The sequence below is a fragment of the Rhinolophus hipposideros genome (genome assembly GCF_964194185.1).
Source record: "Rhinolophus hipposideros genome assembly, chromosome: 4".
Taxonomy (NCBI): domain Eukaryota; kingdom Metazoa; phylum Chordata; class Mammalia; order Chiroptera; family Rhinolophidae; genus Rhinolophus; species Rhinolophus hipposideros.
The window spans coordinates 1,698,783-1,712,002 of NC_138050.1; the positions used below are offsets into that span (position 1 = coordinate 1,698,783).

Here is a 13,220-nt window from a genome sequence, read left to right on the forward strand (position 1 = left end):
GAAGCTTGGAAAGGGCAGGGTGAGGATCGCCGAGGCCACAGTAGACAGAGACAGCTCCTCCGTGAGTTCTACCGAAGGGAGGAGGTGGTGCAGTGCTTAGAGGGGATACAGAAAACACGGGATTAAGATGGGAGCCGAACACTGTGGCACACCCAGCATTTCTGGCTGCCTGCCTGCCCGGTATCTGCACTTGTTTTATGATGACCTCTCAAATTGTGCCCCCAGATTTCTCTTCTCCTGACCCTTACCACCTCTCTCCTGTGATCCTAGCTTCTGTTACATAGAACCACGATACCTCCAGCTTACCAAGCTTCAAATTTTAGGATCTTTCAAGTGTGTCTCTCTGGCAGAAAACCCTTCCGTGTCTTCCCACTGCTGTGAAATGGAGCCCGGGGTGCCCGGCAGGCCCACACGCCGGTGGAGTCTGCCTGGTTATTTCTCCCTGTGCCACGTGTCCCCCAGTGCTGCGCTGCACAGATTTGGCGTCTGCCCACTGCTGTGCCCCTTTAGAGGAAAGTATCCTGATGGGCCTGAAGGTTCAGCCCAGTTCTAGGCTCAGGCACGGCACACCGTCAGATGGCCAGTCCAGGGACCTTGGGGAACTTGGAAGAGCAGCACTCTCCCAGATGTGCAGACATGCCGGAGGGAGCGCCTGCCTGAGGACCGCCCAGCGGTGCTAGGGCCTGAAGCCAGCTGGCTCCAGGGACACTTCTGTGAAAGAACTCCAAACTCGGTGCTGAAGCCAGCAGGTACTCCTGACACTGCAGGTTTGCTCCAGATGGCAGTGAAGCTCCTGGTGATCTGCCACTGGAAGGCCTTGCATCCCACAGAAGGTGACATCTGTGGCGTGGGCAGGGCAGCGAGGCACAACGAATGCCTAAGTGCATCTAACACTAAGCCTTAGCTCATCTGCTTCAGGTGTGATTCAATGTCATGTTCTCAGACTTTACCTACTTGCCCTTAGTCCTCCTCAGCAGCGTTCTCAATCTTCGCAGTGCGCCATACAATGTGTAGAAGTGTTCAAGTGTACATTTATTGAATGTTTGTCTCCTCCACTGGACCCTTCACTCAGTGCCGCCCAAGCCCTTGGCTTCGTTCATCGCATAGCACCCAGTAACGTGAATGCTGATCACAATGAGCAGAGCTCGGGCTAGGCAGTCCTGCAGATTCACTAACGTAGTGCTTAGATTAACTCTGAAGTAGGTACAGTCCTGCCCATCTCTCAGATGGGGAAAGGGTGGTTGATTATTGACTTTCCATGTCCCACTGCCACTGCCCCCAAATCTGTTAGTGGCCTCTAACATCTCTGGGACATGCCACCCCACCCCCCCAATCACCTGAGCCAATGGTTGTTATGGGCATAAGGGTCCCAGTTATGTTTTGTGAAATTCAATGTTGAGACTCCCTACTGAGGATCTAGAAATTAATGAAAATACGAAGTTCATGTTTACGTGAGTGTTGTCACGCAACAGCCTACCCGTCTTTCTCCTCGTACCTACCCCTAAGGAGTCTGTGAGACTAATCCTTTCAGGGACTTTGCTTCACCTTTGTGCTTACACCTTATGTCTCCCTGTTTGGCCCTGGAGGATGGCTGGTTAGCCAATGATGAGTAAGATTCCCCACGGGGGTCGGAGGGGGGGGTCAACTCAAGCCAGGCACCGCCGTGTGGGGACCAACAGGAGATCCCATGGGGTTGACAGAGGTGGGCATAGACCCCCACCTCCCAGTTAAGGAGAGCCTCTGCCTGGTGACTGCATTCCTTCCCACAACCTGCTTGGGAAAAGATTCAATGATGTAATAACAGTTCTCCATCTATCCATTTCAGTAAGTTTCAGCTTTGTCTCTTGGGGAGGCTCATCCTGAAACTGAGGGGTTCAGCTGTTTGCAGGCAAGAGTAATTAGTTCAAATCAGTTTCTTAGTATACTGAGATTCACAGACCTTGGAGAAAACAATGTTGCTTTCTTATGTGTGCATCAATATTCGGGGGCTTTCAGTCCTTTGAGGCTGTGAGACCCTTGGCCCGTTTCATAACTTTCTTGAATTTTGTTTACTTTCTTAACCCTTTGCCTCCCCTTCTTGTTCGCTCACTGCATGTGTTGCGCTGGACGTGACACATGAGAAGGCGAAAAAGGTCTGGGCCATGTCTGTGCCCTGACACTGCACAGGGAAAAGCAACTCTAGAACCTCAGTGAGGCAGCCAGGGTACTCAAGCACTGGGCGCCACCCTTTCCCACTTTACAGTTGAGGAAACAGCTGTTAAGATCATACTTACAAAGCCAGAGATAAATAAGGACTAAGGACAGTCTGGGTTCTTGGCATAATCTTCAGGAAGTTCACTAAGTGTTCTTTAGCTGTATTTAAAGGGAAAATGCCATGTTAGAACCAAGGAAATAAAGTATGTGATTCTCGGCCAATGGGAGAATAACCTAGTTATAGTATCCCTTTTGCGGCTCACACCTCTGTGAAATCTGTAATTTCTTCCCACACATAGGAAGGTAATTGTGGCTCCTCTACAAATTAGGTTTACATAATTGTATGACTCACAGAATTCAAGTGTGTCTTGTCTGAGTAAATAACCTGAGGGTTTGGGGTGACTAGGAGAGGTGCTAGGTCTAGCTCCAGGTTCATCTCTGCCACCTGCTGACTTTGCGACAGGGACACCAGCCCCACAAGACCTCGAGATTTGAGGCTGCTTTTGTGTACAAGATAAACTGCAGTTTTCTTCTGAGGATCCCAGTAGTGCGTATTCTTTCATTCTGGAGCACACTTTCGATCCCCTGCTGCGACAGGCTTACTGCTGCAGTCACCATTTGTCATGCGCATTCATGGCCTGATTCAAGCTGACTAAACTCTGTGGCTGCGGGCAGCCAATGTTTCTTACAGGGAAGACGCTGTCCTAGCGCTGCTGCCAACACCTAACCTTCACAGCCCCATGGGCTGTTAACAGATCCAACAACTTGCCCAAGGTTCCAGCCCTCCTGGTGCAACCAGGATTGAAACGCTCAGCCCAGCTGGTCTCGGCCCCTCCAGGGTCATTCCCAGTAGTCCCTTACCCTTCGGTTATCAGTGCTGAATGGGGTGACGAAACCTCATGCAGTCCTGCTCCGTCCTGCCCTGTTGGCACGTGTCTGTCCAGCGGCCCCGTGCTGTCCGCTTCTGCTCTCCGCCGGTCCGTCACTTGCTGGCCGTCTGGGTGATCACTGACGGAGCTGCAGTGCTGGTGTCCAGGTCAGGGTATTTTACTTAACTAATGCCATGTTCCCATAACTCACTGCAGTATGTTGTCATTGTTCTAGTTTATTATTAGTTGTTCATCTCTTGCTGTGCCTAATTTACCAGTTAAACAATCACAAGTATGCATGTACATACATCTACTGTTTCAGGCATCCACTGGGGGTCTTGGACCGTGGCCCCCACATAAGCAGGACGTGTGACTGTCCCTTGCTTACTCAGCTTGCCCTCATCCCTGGCTCTTTGCCCTTGGTCTTCATCCCTCCCTCCACTTCCAGATCTTACCCTTGTTTCCTCTGCACTGCTTCCTCCCCTCAGAATGCCCTATTCTCCCCATCTTTAAAACACACAAAGCCCTCACGGTGGCACCCATTTCTCTGGCATTGTACCTTGTCTCAGGCAGGCCAATCCCTTTTCACACCGCTCCTTCGAGTTGCCCAGCTCCCACGATCCCCAAATGCCTCTGCTGCCAACTGTCACACAAGTCCTTTTCCTAACTGCAAACCATCGTCTGTGACACAAGCTCATGCTGTTCAACACACCATCCTCACTCCTGAGCACCAGCCCCACACTAAATGCAACCCTGTCCCCAGGCCTGCGTTAACTTCCACACTCAGGTCGATTGCACACATATATTTAACAATATAGTTTTACATAGACTGCTAAGAGCACTTTCTTCGTATTTTACAGGACTTGATACATGGACTTTCTATTAATATTCATTCCATAGCATAGCCAAACCTAACTCCTAAATAGATGTGTTACAATTTGATTAGCGTTTACAGGCTTAATGGCAATGAGGGGAGAAAAAAGCGTAGGTTTGTTTTACGTAACTGAACAAAAAATAAGATCAACAAAGAGTCACTAAAATTTAATATGGCCTCATGCGGCCTGAAGGAGGAGGTGCCCGGTTCGGGGGGGTGATGGCTATGTCCAGGTAGTCTCCTATCTGGAATTTCTGCGACTGCAGGGTCATGGAGTCATCAGTCCCCTTCCTTCCAGACATGGTGCTGCCAATCTCCTTTACTCTGAGGAAGGAAAGCAACCATCAGTGTCACAAATCAGTGGGTTCCATGCGCACCAGATGAGCGTGGGCCTGGGTCTGTCCATGAGGTGAAGTTTAAGCACTGCATTAACGTAGTATAAATCTATGCCCCCCACCAATGAGATTCACCAAAGGGGTCACCACTACCAGTCAGAACATCAAAATCAAAAAGACATTATAGGAATTAAAAAGGAAAAGTTACCCACCGATAGCCAGGTCTTTTAATATCCGTGAAAACAATCGCAAAATTGAAGTGTGTGCCTTTCTTTCTAGCTTCTGGGTAGACTTCTTTCACTAAACTAGTTAGTTCTTTCAAGGTTGCATCCATCCTGAATTAAAACAAAAACAAACATTACATTTGATTAATCAGTAATAATATAACAGATATTGACATACAGTTAATTACACGTGTCTAAATTGCAATTTATGCCAGAAACTCAAAAGTTTTATATTTCAGTTAATTTTAAAGCATCTAATAACACTATTTGGCCCCAAATACTCCCTTTACCAACCTCAGTGTTTGAAATTTAATGAATGAAAGTCAGACCGTTAGTGCTAAAAGGGGCTTCAGAATGACACATGGTACCTTTTGTTGCTATAACATCCTGGTGGCCTACTTATTTACCCCTTTAAGGTAACTAGTCCAAATTAATCCAAATACTTAAAACAGTTGTATTACATTATTTCTAAGACATACTTTTCCACATTTCAGCATCTGTGAAATTGCAATGCATTGTAGAATGCATGTGATAGGACAACACTTTCATACAGATGTGCAGCTTCTCCTTTCTAAGATGGAATCTTAAAAAGCCGATGAAACATGAAAGTTTCAAGACTAAGCACATGCTCCTTTCACAATGTATATTTTTGCCCTACAAATATTTATTTGAACTCAGAAATTAATATAATCCTTTGAGCTAATGTGGCACAAATGTGGAAAAATCTCTTAAAAATACAAGCATCTTGGAAACAGTAACAAACCAGTATAAATTTCTATATTTCTTTCATGGCAACTGGGAAGATGAAACAGATGACCTAAAACTTGAAACAGCATAGCCTGTAGGGCCCAAAAGATGACACAAAGACACTGGGCACTGATGAAGAATTAAGAACTCTGAAACACAGCACCAGGGGGTCAAACGCCCAAGGCCATTTAGTTTTAACACTATTTACAAGCCTCGGCTTCACACTGAGTAAAACTCCGGATGAAGTCACCTCCATTATCTGATGCTGCAAATGAGTCTTTCCCATGGTGGCTCCCACCAGCTCTGGAAACATGCCACTCCTCTCCTTAACCATGAGAACGACCGATGCCCTCTCAGTTGCAGGCCCTAAAACTAAGCACTGCTCCACTCTCCCCATCGTTACGCTGTTTCCACCTGCTCAATACAGATCAAATCATTTTTCTCCATCCCCACCACTGGTGCTGTTTCAATCTCTCATTATTTAATTCCTCTCAGTTTTCAGTTTTGTTTTTGTATAAAACAGATGTGGAACAAGCAGTACCCCTTCCCATCTACAGGAAGGAGTCCCACTGTTGGAGGACAGCAAAGAGCATGACAGCATGTGCTGCCAGGAGCAGCACCCAGGATGTCACCCCACTCCAGGGTTTGCAGTGTTGCGGTTGCCAAGAAAGACATGGACAACACTTTGAGAAGGAACAGCAAGACCAGTTTCAGACGTGACTGCTGGTCCCCCACTGCCTATGGCTCTCACCTGCAGCCCATCAGACGGTCTTGCACGTCCCTCTCATGGGCAGGGAAGGGGCCACATGATGCTTGAGCAGCACAAAGAACATCAAGCCCAGGACAGGGACACTCCTGGAGAGCTAAGCTCAGCACAGGCTGCAAGGGCCCTTACCTCTTTACAAGGAAATGACCCAGGCCCAACGCCACTGTGGCCCTGCAATAGGCAAGACGCTGTGCAAGACTGCCTTTCCCAACACGACACACGCTCATTATTGAAAGAGGGGAAAGCCACCTGCAGGAATGCAGTAAATTATATGCCACACCTCACCACCCAGCAGCAACCAGTGACGTTACACCACTTCCGGCATCTTTCTGTGCATATGCACAGTGCTACAGAAACTCATCAAGCGTGTTATATATGCTGAGACAATACAAAAATAACTGCTTCAAATATTATACATATTTTTAAAATTAACTTGAAATTAACAAGAAAAAACTAAAGTCAAATTGAAGGAATTGTAAAATTTCATAAAGATGTTACTCTTCCTCTCAACCCTGTCCTTCTGTAGCTTATTTTTACTTTGTCCCCAGTGATCTCCAATGTTGGCCTGAAACCTGAGGCCCGAGTGACTTTCTTTAACCCGATATTCTGGTGTTTATTGTAATCAATTATTCCTGGTGTACAGAATGTACTTGTGTGTACCAAAAAGGATTCTCTTCCTTTCTAAAAGCATTTTCCCGATTTTCATCTTGCTCACAACGAGCATGGGGACGTGGGCCACACGTCTCAGTGAACAGCCCTCCTCCATGAGCTCCCGCCTGCCTGCTGAGGGCTGTGACCTAGAGCAGCCGCTGGACTGCCACGTGCACTTGCTGACTAGCCCACAGCTTGAGCACTCAGGTGACGAGTAAACAACTAATACTCTCCAGTATAGTATTACATGCATTTCCGACTTACGGTATTTCCAACTTACCATGGGTTTATCGGGACATAACCCCATGTTAAGTCAAGGAGCATCCTATTTGGTAGGTGGGATTTAAGTCCCATCAATTGGACTTTAGAGATCATCCTAGATAATCCAGTAGGCCTGATTCAATCAGTTGTGGGCCATAGCCAGCTGTGGACCCAGATTTCCTGCAGTGCCCTTCCTGATAGACTGCCCTATGGATGAGGAATTCAGGTAGCCAGGCAGCCCCCACAACTGTATAAGCCAATTCTTTGTTATATAAATCTCTTAAAACTGCTGATGGTTCTGTTTTCCTGGGTGAACCCTGATACAGTGGCCTACGTGATTTTCTTCCAATAACCTGTTTAATGACCACCCGGTCACAGGACATGTATCTCTCTGGTGGTATCTGGCTTGTTCCCAGCCCCACGCAATGCGCTGGACTTTCACAAACTCAACGGGTTTCCGATGGGCTCCTCTGGACTCCCACTACCTTTTCCTTGACTTCTTAGGGCTGCCTACATTAGCTCCTCGGTCCAGTTCCAAAAATTGAGAATTCCTAAGATTTGTTAACCAACCTCCCTCATTCCTCCTTCTGGGAGAGGGGCAGGGCTCTGCGCTACCCCACACCAACCATCCAGTCTTTCAGAATCTGTTTTCTTGGAGGTATAGTATAAAGTTCTTTCCTTGTTTGTTTAGGACAGGAATTTTTCTAATCTTGATCGGGAGTAGAGGGTCTATTGAACAATCTCACCCTGCCATCTTCACCCTAGTCTTACTGAGTATTTGTTAAACAGTGCTTTCTCACTAGATTGAGCTCACTGTAGGGAGCGACAGCATCATCTTTCCTTTATGCCCTGAGGGTCTAAGTACAGCACCTGGCAAACAAAATCTTATTTGTTGGAGAAAATAAACACTTTAATCCCAGTAATATCAGTTCCTCCCTCTAAGTGACATCAAACTTCTCTGGATTTATTCTGGGATGATATACTGAACTGGAATCATACTACTACATAAACTTAACAAGCCCCTTCAAAAAGACAAATAAGGTCCAAATCTTTAAAGAACTGAGTTCTAGTATATTGGGCTTACAGTTTAAAATTACACACCTTTTTATTTTTCCTTTTTTTTTCTTCAAGATTTTATTGGGGAAGGGGAACAGGACTTTTACTGGGGAACAGTGTGTACTTCCAGGACTTTTTTTCAAGTCAAGTTGTTGTCCTTTCAATCTTAGTTGTGGTGCCGTTCAGCTTCAAGCTGTTGTCCTTTCAGTCTTAGTTGTGGAGCTCAGCTCCAGGTCCAGTTGCCGTTGCTAGTTGCAGGGGGCGCAGCCCACCATCCCTTGCGGGAGTCTAACCGGCAACCTTTGTGGTTGAGAGGACACGCTCCAACCAATTGAGCCATCTGGGAGCTCAGTGGCAGCTCAGCTCAAGGTGCCGTGTTCAATCTTTAGTTGCAGGGGGCACTGCCCACCATCCCTTGCGGGACTCCAGGAGTTGAACTGGCAACCTTGTGGTTGAGAGCCCACTGGCCCATGTGGGAATCGAACCGGCAGCCTTCGGAGTTAGGAGCACGGAGCTCTAACCACCTGAGCCACAGGGCCGGCCCAAAATTACACTCCTTTTGAGGAACATAAAATACTTTGTGAAAAACAATTTGGCGGTTCCTCAAAGTTAAACATAGAATGACCATGTGATCCTGCAATCCTACTTCTGTGTATAGAACCAACTGTACCCCACTTCTGGGTATAGAACCCAAAGAACTGAAAGCAGGCTGAAAACAGATTTGTACTCCCATGTTTACAGCAGCAGCATTCACTGGCTGAAATGTACAAACAACCCCACAATGCCTATCAATAGATGGACCAACAAAATGTAGTATATCTATACAGTGAAACTTTAGCCATAAAAAAGAATTGTATGTGACAACATGAATGAAGCTTTAAAACTTATGCTAAGTGAAATAAACTAGACAAAAGGACAAATATTGTATAAGTCCACTTATATGAAGTGTCTAGAGTAGATAAATTCAGAGACAAAGTGGATTACCCTGGATATACCTGGGACTGGTATAGAATTTCTGTTGCCAGGGAATGAAAAAGTTGTGGAAATAGGTAACAGTAATGGTTGCACAATGTGCATATACCTAATGTCACCGAATTGTATAAGTATACCTTTCATACTGCTACTAAAAAACCATTATGATGTCAAACAAACGAATTACATGTACATGCTGCTTGCTGTGTATAATGTTCCTAGTCAGACTCGGGGTAGGTAAGGTACACACAAGACAAACACATTCAGGGGCAGGTCTTCACTGAGCACACATCAAAATCTTTTCTATTACGCATCAGATCAGAAACCACTCCGGTTTTGCTGATTTTTGATGCCACAGCACGTTAAGGCTCAATATCACCTGGAAGTGCTCCTCGAGGACAACACACATCACTCGACAGCATGGCTGACCCTTCTCCCTGTGACTGTAGTACCATGTATTCGACCAGCAGCCCCTTATGGGCGGCTGCCGCATTTTAACGGTCTGCGTGCCATCGCTCTACCAAGCAGCCATAACTCCACAACGCAAAAGGTTCGCCATTAGACGCGAAAGCTTACAAGACGGGCCGGACCGATCTTTCCACTTAACAGCCGAAACTAACTCTGTGAGAGGGGCGCCCGCAGGCTCAAGTCGGGGCTGCTCCCCACCGGCCCAGGGGGCTCGCCGGCGCCCGCTCGTCCCGCGGCCCGCTCACCAGGTGTAGATCTGCAGCTCGCTGGACGGCACGTTGCCTCGGGAGAACTCGTCCATGCGGTGATGGCGGCCGTTGTTGGTGGTGAAGACGCGCAGCAGCAGCGGGCACGTCTGGGGGACAGGAGTTAAGGGCACAAGCTGAAGCAGCGCGGCCAGCCTCCCGCAGGCGCCGCGACCTCCGAGCCGCCCCCCGCGCGCAGGTCCCCCTCTCCGCCCCGCCAGCCCACCGCCACCTCGTCCGGACTCCTCACCTTCTCCCGGTCGATCGGCTTCTCCGGCTCCTTCTTAATTTCCTCCTGGGTGACGCGCGACTCCACCGCCATCTTCCTCCTGTGGCCCGCGAGACGCTCGCTCTGACCTCCGACCCCTGCAGCTAGCATGAGAACGAAGTGTCTCGCGAGGAGAAGCTCGAGGCTTTATAGCAGACGGGGCGGGGCGGGGACGGGGCTGGGCCTTCCGCGGCGCAAGCGCATTTTGTTGCGCGGTGCACTAACCCTGACAGGCCGCGCCTGCGCGTTGCGTTGTTCGAGAAGAGGCGGGCGCTGGCGCCCCCGCAGCGGAACTTCTGAGGGACGTCGCCGGACCTTGTTAGCCAAGGTATTTATGCGTTCCCTGAAATGTTCACAGGCCAAATAAGCTCACGAGGGCGTATTCACACGAAATTATGAAAACCTTAACGCAAAACGCCTAAGAACAGTATAGGAGGTCCTGTTGTGAGTAAGCAAAAACATGCCTTTATTAGCAAACTGTGGAGCTCTTTTCTGATAGAGGTAGGATAACACGTGGTAAAAGGGCCGAACGTGGTTCCTGAGTTAAGACCAGGGAGGCACTGCAAAACAGAGGGAACAGTGAGTGACCTGGACTGAGGGAAGAAAGGACTCCTCCCACCCCACCCCTACAGTTATTTCGGGAGCAGTCAAAGACCTGTGAACAGCAAAACTCGAACTTTCTGGAAATAACATAGTAGGCCGTCTTCATGACCAATGGATAGGGATATGTGATACAAAAAGCACTAACCAGAAAAGGTGGACAAATTTTACTAGATTAAAATTGAAAAAAACAACAACAAAACCTAAACTTCGACATACATCATAAAGAAAGAGGAGCATAAATCACAGAGTGGAAGAAAGTATTGGGTGAATATGATTGACAAAATCTAGGGTCCGGGATATGAAAGAAATAAAGAAAAATCCCAATAGAAAAATGGGTAAAATAATTGATTTCAAAATGGAGAAATCCACATGGCCAATAAACATAAGGTGCTGAAGTTCATTACTAGTCAGGAAATGCATTAAAAGAAGGTATCGGGTGCATATGATTGACAAAAGCTAGGGCCCAGGATATGTAAGAACTAAAGAAAAATCCCAATAGAAAAATGGGTAAAACTATTGATTTGAAATGGAGAAATCCACATGGGCAATAAACATAAGTGCTGAACCTCATTACAAGTCAGGAAATGCATTAAAACCACAGTGATTGGCTTTAATTGATTGGTTTTAAACTACAGTACCTCGGCAAAAATTAGAATTCTGACAGTTGTTGGTAGACTAATGGGAATTCTCAAATGGTATATATACCACTTTGGGAAGTAGTTTAGGATTATTTAGTAAAATTGAAGATACGTGCACTTTAGATCTAACAATACCACTCCTTGGTATATACCCTAGAGCAGGGGTGTCCAAACTTTTTTCAACATTTTTTACCAAGGGCCATATGCGGTAAAATACACAAACAGCCAAGCCACTCACTTGCGGTGAAGTACGCATTGCCTCACCTGATTTATTTAAGTAAACTAAATATATTTTTGGAATTTGCTGCGGGACAATTAACAATGGATTGCGGACTGCAGTTTTGACACCCCTGCCCTAGAGACAGCCTTGCTCAGCTGTATCCGGAGACATTATAAGAATGTTCTTAGCAGTATTGTTCATAAGAATAAAGAGTGGAAACATCCCAAGTGTCCATTAGCATTACAGTAGTTCAATGAATTGTGGTATACAATACAGCAACAAAAATGAACAAACTACAGCTACGTGAAACTGCAACTGTATGAAACAACATGAATTTCACAAGCATAATGGTAGGTGTAACCCCACCAAAGGAAAAAGAAAAATGCCTATAAGTCAGTAAGAAAAAGACAATCCAATAGAAAATGGGCAAAGGATATATAGGCCTTTCAAAGAAAACATGAATTGCATGTAAACATGACAAAATGCCCAACCTCATGAATAATCGTAGAAAAACGCGCATTTAAATCACAACGAGATAACATTTCACAACTAGATTGGCCAAGATGTAAGTCTGACAACCAAGTGCTATGAAGGAGATGGAGAAAAGGGAGCTTTTATGGGCTACTCTGATCTACTTTGGAAAAATTGATGTTATCTAGAAAGACTGGATATGAGTACACGTGAAGACCCAGCTATTCCACTTCTATGGTATGCCCCAGAGAAATTGTTACAAATGGTCAAACTTTTAGAAACAATTTGAATGTCTACCAAGAGTATATTGGTAAAATGAAATACCTTAAAGTTGAAAGTAAATGAATGAATGAATATGCTTTTTTTAAAAGTAGAATTAAAAAAGCAAGTCAAGCACTTTACACAATAGCCAAGATATGGAAACAACCAAAATGCCCATCGGTAGATGACTGGATTAAGAAGCTGTGGTACATTTATACAATGGAGTATTACGCAGCCATAAAGAAGAAAGAAATCTTATCATTTGCAGCAACATGGATGGATCTAGAGAACATTATGTTAAGTGAAATAAGTCAGAAAGAGAAAGACAAGTACCATATGATCTCACTTATATATGGAATCTAAAGAAAAGACTATGTGAATGAACTAATCAGAGACAGTTTTGGGGACGCAGAGAAAAAACCGAGAGTGGTTAGATGGGTGTGTGGGAGGGGGTTGGGGATAAGGGGAAAGGTGAAGGGATTTGGAAGCAGCTGGTAACCACAAGATGGCCTCAGGGTTTTTTTTTGAAAATTAATTTGGGGAAGGTATTCTATAATGTTGTAAAGATTTTGTTGGGTATCCGATGGACATGCGTCCTATTTGGGAGACCACCTCAGGGATACTGTGGATACCTGATCATGGCATTGTACATCAGAAGCTAAACATTAATGAATGCCAACTATAATTTTATATATATAATGTGATGGTTCAGTGTGAGGTCGGAGGGATAGTGGATGGGGGGAGGGGGGTTCACAGTATGAGGGATATAAATGATGAACGTCTAAGTTTTACCTTGTTTTGTACACCTGAAACTAATAAATAAATAAATTAATTTAAAAAAAAAAAAGAAAATGAAAAAAAAAAGCAAGTCAGAAAAACACAATGGGATTCAATTTATGCAGAGTTCAAAATTAGGAATATACTCCATGCCCTCCCCCACACACACACACACAAAAAGTACTGTTTAGGGAAACAAACACCACATGGTAAAACTATAAAGAAAAGAACGGGGATGATTAACACTAAATTCAGGATAGTGTTACCTCTGAGAGTAAGCTGGATGACCCAATTTATGAAGGGCATCCTGGCAGCTTCTAA

General features: G+C 45.7%; 1 protein-coding gene across 1 annotated transcript; it reads right to left on the minus strand.

Annotated features, from left to right (window-relative positions):
• Window positions 1-3,850: 3,850 nt before the first annotated feature.
• On the minus strand, window positions 3,851-10,048 carry SAP18 (Sin3A associated protein 18). The gene is made up of 4 exons (XM_081045481.1): window positions 9,912-10,048; window positions 9,662-9,771; window positions 4,484-4,606; window positions 3,851-4,260 (listed from the first exon to the last, which is right to left on the minus strand). Exons 1-4 carry the CDS (start codon window positions 10,038-10,040, stop codon window positions 4,104-4,106), a joined length of 519 nt encoding a protein of 172 aa, XP_080901607.1. The 5' UTR covers window positions 10,041-10,048; the 3' UTR covers window positions 3,851-4,103.
• Window positions 10,049-13,220: the final 3,172 nt, after the last annotated feature.

Excerpts from the sequence above, each read along its gene's own strand:
- SAP18 (XM_081045481.1), bottom strand. The coding sequence starts at position 10,040 with ATGCTAGCTGCAGGGGTCGGAGGTCAGAGCGAGCGTCTCGCGGGCCAC. Across the intron at positions 9,772-9,911 it reads AGCCGATCGACCGGGAGAAG|ACGTGCCCGCTGCTGCTGCG; the intron begins GTGAGGAGTCCG and ends CCTGTCCCCCAG. Across the intron at positions 4,607-9,661 it reads GAGCTGCAGATCTACACCTG|GATGGATGCAACCTTGAAAG; the intron begins GTGAGCGGGCCG and ends GTTTTAATTCAG.